The 21,859-nt window shown below is 40.1% G+C and overlaps 1 protein-coding gene across 1 annotated transcript in view; it reads right to left on the bottom strand.

Annotated features, from left to right (window-relative positions):
- Nucleotides 1-21,859, bottom strand: part of csmd3b (CUB and Sushi multiple domains 3b) — a 2,134,893-nt gene that overhangs the window by 110,045 nt on the left and 2,002,989 nt on the right. The window contains exons 51-54 of the mRNA XM_072277417.1: nucleotides 18,175-18,369; nucleotides 16,444-16,617; nucleotides 16,073-16,246; nucleotides 6,841-7,014 (exon numbers count right to left, since the gene is read on the bottom strand). Coding sequence (XP_072133518.1) covers nucleotides 6,841-7,014; nucleotides 16,073-16,246; nucleotides 16,444-16,617; nucleotides 18,175-18,369 — 717 coding nt within the window. The remainder of the gene's footprint in view (nucleotides 1-6,840; nucleotides 7,015-16,072; nucleotides 16,247-16,443; nucleotides 16,618-18,174; nucleotides 18,370-21,859) is intronic.

The raw sequence follows: 21,859 nt of genomic DNA, 5'->3' as shown, positions 1-21,859 counted from the left end.
ATGAAGTATCGTTTTCAAAACTGGTGTTTCCAAATTTGACTCAGCAGCAGCACCTAACAAAAAATTGAATTAGAGCTTCCTGAAATTTACTATCCATAATTTACAGTGCGGGTTCCAAACCTTTTTTATGCAATGGACCAATACCATTAAGGAAGCGGTCCATGGAGCCCATGTTGGGAACCACTGATGTACTAGAGTGGGGTGGATTTGGATGGGGAGAGGGAAGGAAGTTGAGGGTGGCAAGAATCATAATGTTGCTTTATCATAATGCAGTGAAATCAGATGTGTATCTTACCTTTAATTCAAGCCCTCCAAAACAAGACAAACTGCAACATAAACACGTCATAAAAAGACAGACGACCAGCTGGCTTGTAGGTGGCAAAGAACAAGAATAAAGGTGGCCTTTTCTGGTTGGATGTCAGTGAATAGTTGGTGTTCCACAAGGGTCAGTGTTGGGACAATTTCTTTTCACGTTGTATGATTTGGATGATATCTTTGTGACCAAGTTTTCAGTCGATACAAAGATAGGTGGCATCCGTTAGTCTTGCGAGACCATGGACCGGCGCCTGGAAAGTCTTCACTCTCCAGGGCGCAGGCCTGGGCAAGGTTGTATGGAAGACCAGCAGTTGCCCATGCTGCAAGTCTCCCCTCTCCACGACACCAATGTTGTCCAAGGGAAGGGCATTAAGACCCATACAGCTTGGCACCAGTGTCGTCGCAGAGCCATCTGTGATTAAGTGCCTTGCTCAAGGACACAACATGTTGCCTCGGCTGGGACTTGAAATCACGACCTTCAGGTCTCTAGTCCAATGCCTTAACCACTTGGCCACGTGCCCACACAAAGATTGGTGGAGGGGCAGGTAATGCTGAGGAGGCAGGGAGTTTGCTCAAAGATTTGGACAGATTAGGAGAATGGGCGAAGAAGTGGCAAATGGAATACAATGTAAAGAAGAGTATGGTCATATACTTTGGTAAAAGGGATAAGAGAGACTGTCTTTTAAATATGGTGAAGATTCAGAAATCAGAGGTGCAAATGGACTTGTGAGTCTTCGTGCAGGATTCCCTAAAGGTTAACTTGCAGGTTGAGTCAGTAGTAAGGAAGACAAATGCATTCACTTCAAGAAGGCTAGTGTATAAAAGCAAGGATGTAATGCTGAGGCTTTATAAGGCATTATAAGTACTTGGACTATAGTGGACAATTTTAGCACAGAGGTGAGCAGGAATTTCTTTAACCAGAGGGAGGTAAATCTACGGAATACACAAGCTTTTTTTTTTACATATATAACCTTTTCCATTTTTTATGTGAGTAAATCTATATTAATTTGTACATTCACAAGTGCACATTGAGATAATATAGAAAATAATTAGGCACTCAAATAGATGTTTATGTACAATTGTAATTCCACTCTGTTAAACTAAATAATGATAATAGTTGTTATAAAAATATTAATAATAGTGGTTGAATACTAATTTCCATGTATCTCTTCTGGTCCATTTCTTTCAGGTCCAAAATTTCCCCAGATCTTTTCTTTACTTGTGTTAATTCCACATTTTTCCAAAAAAAGAGAACAGTTAACATTCGAGCCAAGGGTGCTTACGTTAACACTATTACTATGTTGGTGAGGCAAACAGTATAAACCATTCGGAGAGTCATCTAAAGTCTGCTCGCTCTAGGGTTATAAATTCAATCCATTTATTGAAATTAGATAAAATTTTTCCCTTTGAATTCTCAGAAGTAGGTAATCTTTTCCATTTTAAATATTTCCAAAGTGATTTCATGCCGATCTTCTAATGTAGGTGATGTTGGATTTAACCACTTTTTGGTGATTGATTTCTTACTTGCCACTAAAAAGGTCTGCAGCAGCTTTATATCTTTCTTCTGTTCCAAAAACAATACATGCCCCGAGTAGAAAGTCTCAAAGTTCAGAGCTACCTGAGTCCTATATACCTTAACTAATGTTCTGTGAATACCTTCCCAATACAAACTTAATTTAGGGCAATCCCAAAAAATATGGAAATGATTTGCCTCCTTGGAGCCACACCTTCTCCAACACGCCACGTTTGTGTCTCCATATTTTTCCTGGTATGGGGTCTTGAAGTATCATATAATATTTTTCCAACAATGTTCTCTCCGAATCAAAGAGTTAGTCGAAGACCACTGGAAGCTGCATATTTTAGAAACCGTAGAAACCATAGAAAAACTACAGCACAGAAACAGGCCTTTTGGCCCTTCTTGGCTGTGCCGAACCATTTTCTGCCTAGTCCCACTCGTCACACGGGCCATATCCCTCCATACACCTCCCATCCATGTATCTGTCCAGTTTATTCTTAAATGTTAAAAAAAACCCGCATTTACCACCTCGTCTGGCAGCTCATTCCACACTCTCACCACTCTCTGTGTGAGGAAGCCCTCCCAATGTTCCCTTTAAACTTTTCCCCCCTCACTCTTAACCCATGTCCTCTGGTTTATTTCTCCCCTTGCCTTAGTGGAAAAAGCCTGCTTGCATTCATTGTACCTATACCTATCATAATTTTATATACCTCTATAAAATCTCCCCTCATTCTTCTACGCTCCAGGGAATAAAGTCCTAACCTATTCAACCTTTCTCTGTAACTGAGTTTTTCAAGTCCTGTCAACATCCTTGTAAACCTTCTCTGCACTCTTTCAACCTTATTAATGTCCTTCCTGTAATTTGGTGACCAAAACTGAACACAATACTCCAGATTCGGCCTCACCAATGCCTTATACAAACTCATCATAACATTCCAGCTCTTATATTCAACACTTTGATTAATAAAGGCCAATGTACTAAAAGCTCTCTTTACGACCCTATCTACCTGTGATGCCACTTTTAGGGAATTTTGTATCTGTATTCCCAGATCCCTCTGTTCTACTGCACTCCTCAGTGCTTTACCATTTACCCTGTATGTTCTACCTTGGTTTGTCCTTCCAAAGTGCAATACCTCACACTTGTCTGTATTAAGCTCCATCTGCTATTTTTCAGCCCCTTTTTCCAGCTGGTCCAAATCCCTCTGCAAGCTTTGAAAACCTTCCTTACTGCCCACTACACCTCTAATCTTTGTATCATCAGCAAATTTACTGATCCAATTTACCACATTATCATCCAGATCATTGATATAGATGGCAAATAACAATGGATCCAACACTGATCCCTGTGGCACTCTGAGAAGCAGTCCTCCACTACCACTCTCTGGCTTCTTCCATTTTCCCCCAAGCCTCCTCTGAAAGTACCAACCCCGCTTCTTTCTCCCACTTCTCTTTAACATATAATGTGTCTTCATTTTTGGCATGAGAGAGGGCATTATATAATTGAGAAATTGATTTACTTGGTATTGAACTGTAAGCCGAATTCAGAATCTTGAAAAATTCTAATTCTATTGTTGATAAGTCTGTATATCTACATCTCTGGTGAACATGATGCCGTACTTGAAGGTACCTAAAAAAGTCATTGTGTTCTAGGCACAACCTGGTGGAGCATAAACATTCAACAATGTTATTTCAGTACCTTCTATTCTTCCTGTGGGCACATGGCCAAGTGGTTAAGGCATCGGTCTAGTGATCTGAAGGTCGCCAGTTCGAGCCTCGGCTGAGGCAGCGTGTTGTGTCCTTGAGCAAGGCACTTAATCACACAGTGCTCTGCGACGACACTAGTGCCAAGCTGTATTGGCCCTTGCCCTTCTCTTGGACAACATCAATGTCATGGAGAGGGGAGACGTGCAGCATGAGCAACTGCTGGTCTTCCATACAACCTTGCCCAGGCCTGCGCCCTGGAGAGTGAAGACTTTCCAGGCGCAGATCCATGGTCTCGCAAGACTAACGGATGACTTTAATATTATTATTATTCTTCCTGTAATTCTTACAAATTGTCCATCCTTTTCTTTAGCCTCTGAAATATGTTCATAATTAAGAGCACTTGATATTAAAGTAGCTACTCCCCTTTTGTGGCCCAATTTATATGATGAATAAAATACATGCTTAAAGCCCATTCTTTTTAATTTTTCATGTTCGGATTGGCACATGTGCATTTCCTGAAGGAAAGCTATTTGTGCCCTCTCTTTTTTCAATTTAGACATAATCTTATTTCTCATAATTGGATTCAAAACCCCATTTACATTATAGGAAATTATTTTTACCAGTTCAATTTGCAATTTCTCTAACAGAAAAAAAATCAACAGTAAGCAATCCCTTCTCAATAGTAAACCAGAACATAAAACCAAACCCGAGGCATTTTTGAACATAGAACATTTGAAAATTTTTCCCGACTTCCAACAGTGAGGCCTGAGCACCGACCCGCCTCAGTTCAGAGGGATAACCCTTATCTCCAGTCTGTGTTAGAGGGCCCTCCGCGGTGTGAACAGCCATAGAGGATTCTCTCCTTTTTATGTCTCGAACATATTGCTATCATTCAAGTTATTCCATCTAGATTATTTTCAATGATCAGTTTTCATTTTATAATAAGTACGATTTACTCTTTTCAGACATTTCTCAATTATTCTACACTCTCTGTACGTTTGCGTCTGAATACTTGCAGCCTTTCCTTATAGCTTGACACTCTGGTTTGAGTGGAGCATCCTCGCTGTACTGGCTGCCATGACCACTGCCGTATCTTCTCCAGTAACAACTCCGGTTGGGTGATAACCTTTAAGGGTAGTCCCCAAACCACCAGATCCAATGTTGCCTCTTCCACGGTAGCATAGGTTTTTGTCCCTTCATCGTAAAAGACCGTCAGCCAAGCTGGATACAGGGTCTGAAATCTGATGTTGTTTTCCTTCAGGACCCTCCGTGTTTCCGTGCATTCCTTCTGTCTGGCAAGGATCCCGGGTGCGTAATTATGGTCCAAACTGATTTTACAGTTGTTCCTCATAAAGCCTTTCTTTTGCCATGCCAGTTTAAGCACTTCTTCCTTGATTCTGTAACTGAGAAATCTGACGAGAATCAGTCTGGGCTGGGCATCTGCCGGGGGTTGTGGTGCCAATGCGCGGTGGGCCCTTTCTATCTGTAGGTCTTTTGCGTCTGGTACTTCACGGTTCCCTCTAAGCAGCTTCTCCATGAAGGGAATCACCAATCCGAGTTTACCTTCAGCTCCTTCGGGAACTCCGTAGATCCTCACATTTTCCCTTCATGAGCGGCCTTCTTGGTCTATTAGCTTCCACTGGAGCTGCTCTTGTAGCTTCATCATTTCTCCTATCACTTCCTCTGCGTTTTGCAGCCTCTCCTCAGTCCTTACAATCCTCACTTCGGCTTCATCTAACCTCAAATTAGTTTTTTCCTATTTCTCCTTTAATATCTTCCAGCTGTTTGTTGATATCTTGTCAGAAATCACAAACCTCTCCAAGAATCAGATTCACCGATTCTTCCACATTATCTGCGTCCTGGCTAGCCGTGGGGGAGCTAGGCCCCTCTTCTTGCTGAGTCTTTTTATATTTATCAGCCTTCTGAGCGGACTTTTAATTCTTGTACTTAGACTCCATCCTTGCCCCTTTTATTGATCTGGTTATACAATACTAAATATTTGTCTAATTTTGACTTTGGGCCAGTTTACGTTCTTTTTTGTCGAGAGACCTTTTCCTACGCTGCCATTCTCTTGGTGACCCGGAAGTCCTCCCAGTTGAGTATATTTAAAGCTGATGTTGATAGGTTCTTGATTAGTAAGGGTATTAAAGGTTAGAGAAAAAAGGCAGATGAATGGAGTTGAAAGGGATAATAAATCATCCATGATGGAATGGTGACTTGATCTGCCAAATGGCCTAAATTTGCTCCTAAGTCTTTTGGTGTTATAGTCTAATATAGTTTCAAATCAAGCTGACAAAACATCAGATACAATACAGGTCCTGAAGACGGGTCTCGATCTGAAATGTCGACTCTTTACTTATTTCTATAGATGCTGCCTGACCTGCTGAGTTGGTGTATGTTGCATCAGATACAGTTTGATATTTATGCTAAAGATAAAATCATATCTCTCAGTCCACCTCGTCAAAGCCCTTTGCTGTTCAGTTGTGTAACTGTACTGCACTTTCTCTGATATGATAACACTCTTTTCTTCATTTTGTTTTCCTTTTATATTACCTTAATATAGAGTAGACAATAGACTGAATGGCCTAGTTCTGTTCCTATATGCTATGGTCTTATGTATGGAATGATCTGTCTGGATGACATATAAATGAAAGCTTTCAATTGGATCCCAGTACATGTGACAAAAATGAATCAATTACTAATTAATGTCTTCAAAATGGATTCTTCCACATCAAAAAAACATGTGCACATAATGTGATCAGTTCAAATGTCACAAGTGAGTAAAATTGAATTGAGAGCTTTTCATATTCCAGTTGAACTTTACCAAAATTCAGTAAAATCCTGGTTGTACCACTATTAATATCAGTTTTCCAGGGCTTCTGACTTAATTCATTTCTGCTTCTGCCCATCAAACTGTACAACTCCTCCCTTGGAGGGTCAGACACCCTGAGCCAATAGGCTGGTCCTGGACTTATTTCCTGGCATAATTTATATATCCCTATTTAATTATTTATGGTTTCATTACTATTTAATTATTTATGGTGCAACTGTAACAAAAACCAATTTCCCCCGGGATCAATAAAGTATGACTATGACTATATTAGCATTTCTTGAGACAATGAAGCTGTATGCTACAAGGTAAACTAAAATTCTGAACATAATCTGAACTACTTTAATACCACAATCAAATCCAAATGAAGGTATACTGAATCCATTACAATACCATCTCGTATCAGTGTTTGGTTTCTTCACGCATACAAATTATTGCAGTGTATGATACAATCACTATCATTTTTGACTCTTACCTCTACAAGTGGGGATTGACTGGCTCCACTGCCTGTTTGTCTGACACTGGGCTTTGGCTGACCCATCCATCACGTAACCAGTGTTGCAAGAAAACGTTACAACATCATTCAGATTGAAACCATTTCCGGACGTTTTCCCATAAACTGGATTTCCAGGATGACCACAACTAATTGCTGGAAGAAACACATAAGCGACAATCTGAAATTCTTAAAATCCTAAAAATAACTCTGGAGGTACTTATAAACATGCACCAGAGAGATTAACAATAGTTCTCTTAAATTAACCAGTAGCATTGATCATTAACTAGCCACCAAAAACTTCGATCATCCACTGTAATAATGGAGTAAACTTCCTCTCTAAGCAAATAAAATAAGCATATTTATTTATAATATACAGCACAGAATAGGCCCTTCTGGCACAGCAATTCCCTAATTTAATCCTAGCCTATACATGGGACAATTTACAATAACCAACTAACCTACCCACTGATATTTCTTTGGACTGTGGGAGGAAACCAGAGCACTTGGAGGAAATCCACACAGGGAAAACATACAAACTCCTTACAGGCAGCAACGGGAATTGAAACCAGGTCGCTAGTACTGTAAAGCTTTGTGCTAACCAATATGCTGCTGTGGAATAGTGCACTGACTGGCTATGCGTGATTGTCGCTGGTTTGACTTGATGCAACATTTTGAGGTGTCTATGTTACACTTTACCCTGCAGCCTTCTTACAGTACCCAGCACCATAAAATAGTGGCTGCATCACAAAATTGAGATTATTGTCATATGCACAGGTGCAATGAATTACTTGCTACAACATCTGAGGCACATAACATCAGATAAGCAGTATTCTCAAGAGAAAAATATAAAATATATAAAGAATACATTGAACAATACAGCATAGGCACAGACCTAACCCCAACAGAAACATCAACTAATGGGAACACACACAGTGTTGAAGGAGCTCAGCAAGTCAGGCAGCTCCAGAATAGAATGATCTCTCTTTGGAATAGATATAAGGAGGAATTTCTTTGTAAATTGTATTTGGACACCTCTCTGTACCATAATCACTTTATTCTGCTCTTTGTTGTTGTTTTACCTTGCACTACCTCAATACACTGTTGCAATGAATTGATCTGTGTTCTTATCTGTGCAGGATACATGGTAGTGTGGAGGAGCAGAGGGATCTGGGGGTACACGTCCACAGATCCCTGAAAATTGCCTCACAGGTAGATAGGGTAGTTAAGAAAGCTTATGGGGTGTTAGCTTTCATAAATCGAGGGACTGAGTTTAAGAGTCGCGAGGTAATGACGCAGCTCTATAAAACTCTGGTTGGGCCACACTTGGAGTACTGTGTCCAGTTCTGGACACCTCACTATAGGAAGGATGTGGAAGCATTGGAAAGGGTACAGAGGAGATTTACCAGGATGCTGCCTGGTTTAGAGAGTATGGATTATGATCAGAGATTAAGGGAGCTAGGGCTTTACTCTTTGGAGAGAAGGAGGATGAGAGGAGACATGATACAGGTATACAAGATATTAAGAGGAATAGATAGAGTGGATAGCCAGCACCTCTTCCCCAGGGCACCACTGCTCAATACAAGAGGACATGGCTTTAAGGTAAGGGGTGGGACGTTCAAGGGGGATATTAGAGGAAGATTTTTTACTCAGAGAGTGGTTAGTGCGTGGAATGTACTGCCTGAGTCAGTGGTGGAGGCAGATACACTAGTGAAATTTAAGAGACTACTAGACAGGTATATGGAGGAATTTAAGGTGGGGGTTATATGGGAGGCAGGGTTTGAGGGTCAGCACAACATTGTGGGCTGAAGGGCCTATACTGTGCTGTACTATCCTATGTTCTATTATCGACTATTGGTAGAGAGGATGTGGAGAGGCTGTTTCCTATAGTGGGGGGAAGTCAAGGACCAGAGGCACAGCCTCAGAATAGAAAGATCTCCCTTCAGAGCAGAGATAAGAAGAAATTTCTTTAGTCAGAAGATGGTGAATCTATGGAATTCATAGCCACAGATGACTAAGTCACTGGGTGTATTTAAAACAAAGGTTGACAGGTTCCTAATTAGTAAGGGTATCAAGTATTTCAGGGAGAAGGCAGAAGAATGGGGTTGAGATGGAAAATAAGTCAGCCATGATTGAATGGTGGAGCAGACTTGATGGGCCAGATGGCCTAATTCTGCTCCGATGTCTTATGATAAATGATCCATTTCACTGTGTGTTTTAATGTGCATGTCACAAATAAAACTAATCTTCCTTTATTTTTCTTTCTTGTATTCTGTTTCTTTTCAAATGTTAATCATCACAAAATTGCCAAAAGCTTTGGAAAGGAGCACAGAAAAGTCATTTCCTATACAAATGACCAAAGAAAGATCAGCATTTGGAAGAGCTCACAGGTTGAAAGGATTGCAATTGGAATGGGATGAGCATTAGGGGAATACTGATCAATTGTGTAGGAATAACAAAAGCAAATTTATTTTTTAGCTTTCTTGACATTTCTTAGTCTTGACGATGTAAATACATGGAAGGATCCGGAACATACAAGAAGTAAAAGAATGATAACCGAATTAAAAATATACAGCTGAGCTGACATCAGGTGAGAATGGAATGATTGAATGAATAACTGGGTGGGATATGTAACAGCCAGTTGGTGCAGTGCAAGCATGTGTCACTCACATTTACCAAAAGCAACACGTGCAAAGTGCTGAAGGAGCTGAGAAGGTCAGGCAGTGGCAACGTAAGGGAATAAACAGTTGAATTTCAGGCCAAGACCCCTCATTCAGACTGGAAATGAAGGGGGCAGGTCAGATTAAGGTGCTGAGGGAGAGGGGTAGGAGTACAAGCAGGCAGGTGATAGGTGAGGGAGAAAGTGGGTGGACAACGCAACCCTCTAATTGGTTTTTACAAGTGCGCGGACCGACCTTGCCCTGAGCAAGATATTTTTTACACGGCCTGAAAACTATGCAGCACTTTAAAGCATATATCGTGAAATTTTTTTTTTTGTTTTTACAACTGCAGTATGTACATATGCACATATTTTATATGACAGTTTGGAAGAAGCTGTTCCTGAATCATTGAGTGTGTGCCTTCAGGCTTCTGTACCTCCTTCCTGATAGCAGCAATGAGAAGAGGGCATGCAAACAACAGGAATTCTGCAGATGCTGGAAATTCAAGCAACACACATAAAAGTTGCTGGTGAACGCAGCAGGCCAGGCAGCATTTCTAGGAAGAGGGCATGTCCTGGATGATGGGGATCCTGAATGATGGATGCTGCCTTTTTGAGGCATTGCTCCTTAAGATGTCCTGGATGCTATGGAGGCCGGTGCCCATGGTGGATCTGACTGAGTTCACAACTTTCTGCAGCTTCTTTTGATCCTGTGCAGTAGCCCACACCCCAGATACTAGACTGTGACGCAGCCAGTCAGAATGCTCTCCATGGTACATATGTAGAAATTTGTGAGTGTCCTTGATGACATACCAAATCTCCTGAAACTCCAAATGAAATATAGCTGTTGTCATGCCTTCTTTATAATACATCAATAACTAGGGACCAGGATAGATCCTCAAAGATGTTGACACCCAGGAACTTGAAATTGTACACTCTTTCCACTTCTTATCCCTCTATGAGGACGTTGAGTGCATGGTTGCTGTTGTGACACCACTCAACTTGCTGATATAGCTCATCACTGTATACCTTCGCGTTTATGGAATAATTATACAAAAGAAAATTACAGCTGCGCAGCAACAAAGAACATGTGCACATGAACATTTTAGTTATTGGGTGGTCGTGCACCCGCGCAACTTAGGGGGAACAGTGGAGGGGAGGGGGTATGGAGTAAGAAGCTATAAGGGGATAGGTGGAAGGGGTAAAGGGCTGAAGAAGAAGAAATCTGATAGGAGAGAAGTACGCAAAGACATTGTTTAAATCTGTTTTTAAAAATGTGAGTTTAGTTTTATTCTCATTAAACAAAAAGCACGAAGATGACACAGTGTTAAGAAATAAACCAAGCACTGCTGCTTACTCAACTCAAAGATACCCACAATGCCCATGGGAATTATGCAATGCCTTCGATCTGTAATGTAGTCCCTGTAAATTACTACCCTCTAGTGTGTATTAGCAGCTTGAACTATTCTTAAAATTAAAAAAACATCCGACCAATAGAATAAATACTCTTGTTTTCCACCGGATCCTGCATTATAAAATTAATAATATCCTTTTCCCAACATCAAGCATTACTTTCAACTTCAAACAACGCAGGTGAAACCTTCACATCAAGGAAAAATACCTCCTGCTGAAGCATACTAAAATCAATGTTATAAAGCAGCTGCAGATAAAAGGAAATAGTACTGTGAATATCAGGAATCTGGAATTAAAAGCAAGTTTTCTTGGAGGTTCTAAATCCAAACATTAGGCTGCTTTTTTAACATTATAAATTTCTAATAAAATATCTTGATGCCAATGGATACCTCAGTGAATTTCAGACAGTCAATGTTGGAGTTCAATTCATCTCCGTAACTCTTCTCAACTTATAACCTTTTGATTATAGTTTTGTTGTTCATTTCTAACTAACTATTTTTGCTCGTAACATTGGTAGGCATGCTTTACACTTTCATTTTCACTCGATCTCTGCTGATAAGTGCTTTTTCTTTTTAAAACCTCTTCAAGTGTAAACCAGCATCAAGAACCCCCAACACCCAAGACATGTTCTCTTCTTAGTGCTGCCATCAGGAAGGAGGTACAGGAGCCTTAAGTCCCACATTACCAGGTTCAGAAAGAGTTGTTACCCCTCAACCATCGGGCTTCTGAACCAGTGCGGATAACTTCACTAGTCACCAACACTGAACTGATTCCACATTTCACCACATTCCAATGTGGACTTTCAAGGACTCTCCAAACTCATGTTCTCAACATTTATTACTTACTTACAACAAAATCAATGAAAAAAGACTCACAAATTACCAATATACAAAATATGCCAAGCTGTACAAATACAAATAAATAAATAATGTTAAGAACTTGAGTTTTAGGGTCCTTGAAAGTAAATTCACAGGTTGTGGGATCAGTTCAGCATTGAGGTGAGTGAACAGCAGAACAGCATTTCCCTGCAAGCTTAATAAGCCTTAACAAGTTTACAAGTTTCGGACTTTGACGAAGAGGGAAAACGTTGCAGGGAAAGAAGGAAGAGCGGGCAGGAAGATGATGCGATTTGTTATCTGTGTGGATGGTTTAGGAGCCATGCAACTATTTTCTGTCTTTCTGTATTGTATTTTGATTTGAGCCTTTTTATTATGGCTTACGTTAATTTGCCATGTGGGTTTGAGCAAGATAGAAGTAAAGGAGTATAGTCACGTATTCGCCCTTTGTGTCGTTAGTTTAGTAAGAGAAAGACAGAACAAGGATGAATATTTTATGTTGACTGCTAACTTCACTTATTATACTCGTAAAACTAATTCTTCAAACGTCGTTAATATTGTTAATTTTATTATCACTATTGTTAATAGTTCATCTTTGCTGATTTCGTAATAGAGGATCGAACATACTTTTATCAACATGGAACTCAGTTATTTGGAAGCACATGGAACTCAGTTATTTGGAAGCACTTCACACCATCGCTCAGTCTCTGAGCAGTTTTGTTTTTTTTCTAAGTAGCCAGAACAGATGGGAATTTCATTATTTTACTTATTGCATACATCAAGAGCTTGGTTTTGTCTGTATTACGGCCAGACTTTAAAGAATGTAGGATCTCATCCTGTCATTCTGTGTGATCACATTTCTGGAGTTCCTTTGTGTCCTGTTCATTGGAAAGACCTACAGGAAATGGATATTAACTCAAAAACATTGACGGAAATGGCAGCAGGCTGGAAAGGTTTCATCAGATTTTCCTCAGATAACTGTCATCCTTTGTTTCCATGTCCAAGCCATAGCGAGCTTAAATGGGAGGCTGTGTTTGGCATGCAGGCATTCTGAACCATAAAAAAAATCACCTGGGAGCTGACGGATGGAAAAAAAAAGACTGGAAGAGGTAGAAGATTGTGGTCTAAAGCAAGACAATGTAAGAAGTGGATTGGACTCAGGATCTAAGGCTGAGGGAGATCTAAGGGAGAAATTAAAAAAGCATCTAGGAAAATAGTGGGTGAGAAAGAGGGTGATTTGAAATGCTGTAGGTGATCAGAAGCACAAAGCAGTTGAAAAGAATTAGAGAAGAATACATTAACACATACAGGACTGTGCAAAAGTCTTAGGCACATATATGTAGCTATGGTGCTTGTACGTCTGCCAGGAGCAAAGGATATTGGGAATGGTGAGAGTGGAGCACCATGGGAGGGGTGTGGGACAGGTGGCAGAAAAGGGGTGCTAGGTCCAAGTCACACAGGTGCAAATACACCCAACACTAAGATACCACGCAAGGTCATTTGATTCCAAACAGTTGCCTTATTGATCATTACTAAATGTGTCTTTTGTGCTTCCTGCTTCATCCCCTTTACCCAACCATGATTCTCCTCTCCCTGCCCCTTTCCTACTCTCAGTCCACAATAGAGACCCATATCTGAATCAGGTTTATCATCACTCACATATGTCATGACTTTTTTTGTGTCAGCAGTACATAATCATAATCTAAAAAAAATGACTACAATACTGTGCAAAAATCTTAGTTACCCTCTCTCTATATATATGTGCCTAAGACTTTTGCACAGTACTGTAAGCTTAGTGAATAAATACATTGCATCCACCAGTTTAATTGGCCAAATCTAGCAAGTTGCAACCAGTAAATGTCACATCCTTTTGTATATCAAGTTTTCTCAATCCCAGAAAGTTTAGTCAGCAACCTGCAGTTAAAATGGCAATCATATAAAAGGGATAAAGTCATATAAATGGAATACTGCAGCTGCCCAGCTCTTAGATTGCTAGCCCCTACACACCTCTCCTCTCCACCTAACTTCTGCTTTATATCTATTAAAAACTATATTTTCTTTTTATTTATTCACCAGATGAAGATATCATTGGCTAAATACCAACATTTTAATGTGTAATCTAAATTAGTCCTGAAAACAATGGTTTGAAAGCCATTTTGGGGGCAATTAAGATCAAACATCGTGTTGTGGGCTTTGTATCAGATTAATCTGAATAAATACAGAAGGCTTCCTTCCCTGAGTTGCATGAATGAACCCAAATGGATTTTATTTTACAATGATCCAGCAATTTTTATGTCCATTAAATAATTATGCTCTGCGGAAGGCTAGATAGGATTTAAGATCAGTTCAGTAGTTCAAGCTTCTGGAATCGAGTCCAATAACTTTGTTGTCATATCTTTTAAGCAAAAAAATGAACTGAGGTTTTGAAGATCACCCTCAACAGAAAACCAATCCTGTCTGAGTTAAAACACCTCCCCTGTTCCAAAAGATCCTTGACCTAAGATGTATGTTACAAATGTGGACAGAAAGGGCAGAGGATCAATTAAATAGCAATCGTTCATTGTCAAAATGGGACGCTAATAATAGTTACAATATTATTGCTCTAACGATTCTTTAACAGAATGTGGATATACATTAAACTTGGGACTTTCTCGGTACCAATTACGTAAATTCAAAACACAGGGAATTTTACTAGATTCATGATAGATAAGGGCATCAAACTTTATGGACAGAAGGCAAGAGAATGGGGAAAATAAATCAGTCATGATCAAATGGCAGAGCAGATTCGAGGATATCTTCAAAAGGCGGGTGTGTCAAGAGGGCAGCATTCATTATTATGGACCCTCACATCCAGAACATGCCCACTTCTCATTGCTATCCTCAGAGAGGAGGTAAGGAGCCTGAAGACCCCCGGTCGATGTTTTAGGATTAGTTTCATCCCCTCTGCCATCAGACTTCTGAATGGTTAATGAACCATGAACACTACCTCACTGTTTTGTTAAGTGCAACTTATAATACTTATATATTTAAAGTAACTTTTTTATATATTACACTGCACTGCTTCCACAACATGTCAGTGATAATAAACCAGATTCTGGCTGCATAGAAACACTCTCCCCCTTTACAAGCTTATCAGTAACATTGCAGATGTACTTCCCCTTTCCAACAGATCATCTTACTTGTAGATTAACTTTCAATTCTATTCAAATTGTTGCTTCACATTAGCCACAGTGAAGAGAAAAGAAAATCCTGTTGTAACATCACTATATACAGTTTTGTCTGTGGATTGTCACCTTGTTGCGGTGGAGAGGCTTCTGTGGTCCTGTGATCCTGAGAGCAAGGCCATCTGGAGCTATGCTCCTGGTAGGGCCACCCATGGCGGTAAGGTCGAGGATGAGGTCCCTGACAAAGAACAATCCAACCAAGACCTCAACGGTGGAACAGGCGGACAAAGTTACTTCGAACTCAACAGCTGTGAAGGCGGATGAAGGCTGCATCAAATCCATCAGCTCCGATCGTCGTGGTTTCCATGCCATTGGAATCAGTTGGTTGATTTGTGAAGTATCGTGTGCTTCTTGGAGTGCAACATCAAGTACACGTTAAACAAATACACACACAGGCGTCTTCACTCTTCAGAACGAAGACCATTATCCTCGACCTCAAGGGTCAGCCAAGACGACGACGACGACGACGACAGTATTGTGTTGAAATAAAGAGATATGACTAGTAATGTGACCTTAGCTCAGTTTTTTACAATCCACTGAATACACTGTCTTTCTTTAAGAATGCACTGACATCACCAGGGTTAAGTTATTGAGCTATAGTACAAAATGTCAGCCATCTATTATACAATATTCTGTTTCCCGGTCTAGGCTAGGTTCAACTGCATGGAGATAAGAACGAAGGAAACAGGAAGACGTATGTTCAGAGAGGTTTAAATTCCTAACAGAAATGACAACCTTTCCCTTCGCATCAAATGTGGCAAGCCTTATATGCTACCCCGTTTCATCCATGCATTATGGATAGTCATCTGGTTATAAAAGAATTCACGTGCTAATTGGTAAATTACACAGCTTGAGCACAGATTCCAATATGTTGGTGTGCAGGCAGTCTGTCTGTACTGATGACCAATTTCTGTAAAGAGGACATTGATGGCTCCTTCTGTGCATCACACACTCATGACTTTGGCAGCCCCCATATTTACAAGCTGTGGCAGTAAACAATATCAAAATAAACTTGAATTTGACTTTGCGTCCATCATGCACGCTCACAAAACTAGAATAAGATCTCAAACAAGCTTACTTACGCACACAAATCGGGAGCTGTCCAGACCAGTTGTGATCTTGCTGACATATTCGTACGGATGAACCGATCAAACGAAATCCAGGATTGCATTGGTAAACCACTGTATCTCTGTAACCATAATTCTCTCCAACTACTTGCCCATTGACTATTGGATCTGGAACTCCACAGTGGCCAGCTTAACAGTGAAAATAAAAGGTTATGTGGCACTTTCAATTTTAAAAAAAACACTTCCTTTAAAGTTCAGCAGAAATACAACTGACATTTAGGATTAAGCACTCTAATTCTGAGTGCACAAAGTATAATTGAAATTTTAAAACCAATCTAGTTGTTAAAGGGAAGAAAAACAAATGTATTACTGTACAGGGGTCATACCTAAACACTTGGTTTCAGTCCCACTCCAAAGTCCAGATGCCAGGCATTCTCTGACTATCGAACCAACTAATATGTAGCCTGTGTCACAGGTCAAGATGGCAGTAGCTCCAAAGGTAGTTTGAGTTCCAATCTTTTTACCATTCGGAGGATGTCCTAATTCTCCACACGATATAACTATAATAGGAAAAGAAGGAAATTCATTCTTGTATTACTATCTCTCAGTATGCGTTACAGACACACAATACACTAATTAGGTTGCATATACTGTGCTGTGCAAAAGCCTTAGGCATATATATAGCTAGGGTGCCTAAGACTTTTGCAGAGTATTGTATTTGTCAATGTGGAGTGGAGAACAAGTTTGTATATATGGCAAGAGCAAAGGATGTTGGGAAAGGCAAGGGTGGAGTTCCGCAGAAGCAGTGCGGGACAGGTGGAAGAGAAGGAGTGCCAGGAGCTGGGGGTGGTGTGGGTGCAGACACACCCAGCCCTGAGACACCAGGCAAGGTCATTTGATTCCAAACAAAAGAGTTTATTGATCATTACAGGAAGTCCCTCTGGTGCTTCCAGCTCCCCTCTCCCTTTCCCAACCATGATTCCTCTCTTTCTGGCCCCTTCCCACTCTCGGTCCATAACAAAGATCCATATCAGAATCAGGTTTATCATCACCTATGTGTCATGAAATTTGTTGTTTTTTTGCAGCAGTAATACATAAACTTATCACTGTGCAAGAGTCTTTGACACCCCAGCTATATATATGTGCCTAAGACTTTTGCACAGCACTTAACCATGATAAAGTGACTTAGCAGTGCGAACAAACAGGACTCATTCAGTTTTCCCAGCTCCATTGTGTTGTACCAGAAAGCAGCAGCACCAAGACTGTGCCTATGATTGCCCTCACGATTGTCCCATAGGATTTCTGAATCAGGGGCAGTTTCTTCAAACGAAAATAGAACTCAAGTTTGTGGCTGCTAAACTCTGTCTCCTTTCAGGCAACACCCAGTGGTTTGGGGACACACTAACTGTTTCAGTTGACAGGTATGCAGGAATGTATTTAATTATAAATATACACATTTTAACATGAAAACACAATAATGGTGGGAATAAAACTAGCAATTGCAATATTAGTAGGAATAGTTAAAATTTCCTTAATTTGAGTAAATGTTTGTATTCATTGCGTTTTCAGGGAGAGTTTTATTCACATTTATATTCGAACTTACATGGAGAGGCATATTTGGCCCACAACAGCAATACAGACACAGTTTGTTGGCTTCTACTGTCTAGTTGATCTTTCATTGATCTTGTTATAGTTACTATTCTATAGATTTGCTGAGTATGCCCACAGGACAATGAATTTCAGGGTTGTATATTGTAACATATATGCACTTTGATAATACAATTTACTTTGAACTTTCTCCACTCTGACTTTTTTCTCGTTCTTCCTGAACTAAACATATTATTGAGTGTTCTCACCAAGCTTTGTTTCACTTATTTTACCTTCACCATTTGAAAAAAATTATTCTTTTGTCAATGTGCTTGTTTATCTTCTGTGATTATTCTATTAATTTGCCTCAAAGTCCAGTGCACTAAGTATCATAATTCTGAGAATGTTCTGCACCTCTGTCACTTGCTGAGTAACATCACCCTATTTTCCAGTTCGAAGGTAATACATAACAGATTTCTGTGCTGAGAACGTTGAAAGTGAGTCAAATTAAGTTTTAAAATAATATTTACTCTGACAGCGTGGTCTTGCTCGTCCCCAGCTCCAAGTTCCATTAGCCAAGCATGTGATCGTGGTGGGGCCAAGTCGGTAGTAGCCAGGGTCACAGGTGAAGACAATCTTTGTTTTAAATTCATAATTTGATCCATTCACGATTCTCCAACTACCGTGCTCCAAAGTGAAAGAACTGATGGTGGGGCATGTTATCACTGATAACAAGACAGATAATAAACTGATTAATTATAAAGGCCAAAAATCAGATAGGGTAAAATACATTCATTATTGTGTTACAGAGCAATACAATTCCCGTTAACAATAATCAGAATTCAGGCACACCATAACTTAAAAAATGGGATGGATTTTGCTCTCAGCAATTTTGTACTCGTACTAACTACATTTCCGGAACTAATATAATGCCGCACTCTTGGCCAGAAGTTCGTAAGTTTCAAGATCAGACTGATCACTGTGAATAATCAGTAAGGAGCAGTGTAGAATTTGAGCCAGGAAAATTTAACTCAAAGTCAAATCAGCTTCAAAAAATAAACTAAGGGGTGGGAATAAAGATAACATAAGATACAAATGAAAATATAAAGAAAGGTTTATGTCTCACAAATCAACTTTAATTAGAATCTCAAGAAATAAGACTACATTAGACAGAGTTGATTTTATTTAAGTTAACAATTTTTGCCTAGTTTGCCAAGTAGTGTGAACCAATCAGGAAGTCAAAAGGTAAACATGCCACATACCACATGACTTCTTCACCTCCTATCTACCTGAATAGCCACTTTCAGGGAAATTTAGACTTGAACCCCACTGTCCCCTGTTCATCAATTATCCCTTGTCGCCTGCATTTACTGTGTACGTCCTGCACATATTTGACTTCACATTAAAGTGAAAAGTAATTTTTCAACCAAACTCTTAGGGGGTTTTGTAGAAATGTGAAAAGCTGTGATGCTGAATGTGGTGCCATGTGAACGAGCCTTTCAGTCAACCATCAGCTTGATCCAATCATTAAATTTCAGACTGGCAGAAGTCAAGCAAGGTTGCTGGCCTGAAATGTTATGAGCCCATGGAAGCTGCTCCACAAGGTTAAAGATTAGAGTTTGCCAGATTCAGAGCAGGCTGGCAAATCATCTTGACAACAGGAGCACATGAGGATCTGCAGATGCTGGAAATCGAGAGCAACACACAGAAAATGCTGGAGAATTCAATAGGTCAGGTAGCATCTATGGAAATGCATAAACAGTCAACGTTATGGGCTGAGATCCTTCATCAAGACCTGATCAAACTTGATGAATTGATGATAATCAGTACTGACGTTTTAGAGGTTCTGTCCTGTGTTCAGCACATAAGTGTCATTACAAAGAAAGCATCACAACCCCTCTACTTTCTGAGAAGTATGCAAAGGTTCGGAATGTCATCTTAAACCTTAACAAATTTCTATAGATGCATGGAGGAGTGTATACTGACTGATTGCATCACATCCTGGTATAGAAACATCAATGCTGTTGAACAGAAAAGTCAGAAAAATTTGGGTATACAGCCCAGTCCACCATGGGTAAAGCCTTTCTCAACAGTGAGGAGATCTACAAGGAATGCTGTTGTAGGAAAGTCGCATCCATCATCAAGGACCCCCACCATCCAGGACATGGTCTCTTCTCAAAGCTGCCATCAGGAAGGAAGTTACAGGAGCTTCAGGATCCACACCACTAGGTTCAGGAACAGTTATTATCCCTAAACCATCAGGCTCTTGAACTAGAGGGGATAACTTCACTCAGTTTCACTCTCCTCATCACTGATCTGTTCCCACATCCTATGGATTCAATTTCAAGAATGTTCATCTCATGTTCTTATTTGTTTGTTTATTTATTTATTATGATTTATTTGTTTTTTTCCTTTTGCATTTTTACAGTTTGTTGTCTTTTGCACATTGGCTGCTTGTCCGTCTTGGCGTGTGTAGTTCTTCATTGATTCTGTAGTGTTTCTTTGGATTTGCTGTGAATGCCCACAAGAAAATGAATCTCAGGGCAGTATATGGTGACATATATGCACTTTGATAATAGATTTTCTTTGAACTTCGATGAGCCGTCTCAGCCCAAAACGTTGACTCTTTATTGCTCTCCATAGATGCTGCCTGATCTCCTGAGTTCCTCCAGCATTTTCTGTCTGTTGGTAACAGGAGGTGGTTGTGGTTAAGGGCTGCTCTTCTGATTGGAAGTCGGTGACCACTGGTGCATGAAAAGAGTCCAAGCTGGGATCTTTGATGTATGTGATATAAACATACTTTGTTAATAATGTAGAATAATTAGACTCATAGAGTCATTTATATATGTTGGACGAAAACATGCTCCCGTCCCATACTATCAAAATTTGCTTTGCCTTTAGAACCTGAACCTGTAGATAAATTCTGTTCCTTTCCATAACTATTTCAAAACTAACAGACTATAGTCGATGCTCCTCCACTGTCATCTCAGCCACCTGCTCCAAGCTATTACTGTACCTAAAAGTAGGTCAAGCTGTGTCCCCTTCCTGGTAGGGCCCTCTATATGTTGGCCAAGGAATGTTTCCTGAACTTATCTACTGTATGTATGTTAGGAAAGTTAAAATGCCCTATTATACCAACACCATTATTCTCAAAACTTTTCACATTCTCCCTGCATGTTTGTTCTTCTAATTCCCATTGAATATTAGTGGGTCTATTGATAATCCCAGCCATGTCTTGATTACCTTCTTATTTCTCAGCTCCACCTCTTTAAAGCCTGATAGCAGTAGTAGATAAATTATTGGAAGATATTCTAAGGGACAGGGATATATAGGTATTTGGTAGATGGGACATGATTAAGGATACCCAACCACAAACTGTTCCAGCTGCTACCATCCAGGAAACAGTACCACAGCATAAAAGCCAGGACCAACAGGCTCCAGGACAGCTTCTTCCACCAGGCCATCAGACTGATTAACTCACGCTGACACAACTGTATTTCTATGTTATATTGATTATCCTGTTGGACATACTATTTATTATAAATTACTTTAAATTGCATTTAGACAGAGACGTAACATAAAGATTTTTTCTCCTTATGTATATGAAGGATAGAAGTAATAAAGTCAATTCAATTCAGTTCAATTCAATGGGTTTGTGCATGGTAGGTCCTGCCTAACCAATCTTATAGATTTTTACGAGGACGTAATCAGAGAAGTTGATGAAGGCAAGTTAATGGATATTGTCTACATGGTCTTTATCAAGGTCTTTGACAAGGTCCCTCATGGGAAGCTGGTCAAGAAGGGTCAGTTGTTATGACATTCAGGATGAGGAAGTAAATTGGATTCTGTGTTGGCTTCACAAGAGAAGCCAGGGAGTCATAGTAGGTGGTTGCCTTTCTGACTGGAGACTGTGACTAGTGGCGTGTCCCAAGGATCGGTGCTGGGATCATTGTTGTTTGGCATCAATGTCAATGATCTGGAAAATGTGGCATACTGTATAAAATTTGTGGAAAACACCAGGACTGTGGGCACAATGCAGAGCGAGGAAGGCTATCAAAGCGTGCATTGAAATCTGGACCTGTTGAAACATGGCAGATGGAATTTAATGCAGACAAGTGTAAGCTGTTGGACAAACCAGAGTCAGACTTAGAAGTGAACAGTAGGGCACGGAGGAGTGCGTTAGACGAGAGGGATCAGGGAATACAGATCCATAAT

This window comes from Mobula birostris, chromosome 1 (genome assembly GCF_030028105.1).
Source record: "Mobula birostris isolate sMobBir1 chromosome 1, sMobBir1.hap1, whole genome shotgun sequence".
Taxonomy (NCBI): domain Eukaryota; kingdom Metazoa; phylum Chordata; class Chondrichthyes; order Myliobatiformes; family Myliobatidae; genus Mobula; species Mobula birostris.
Note: the sequence above shows the minus strand (reverse complement) of the source record. Positions and strands in the feature narration are given on the sequence as shown.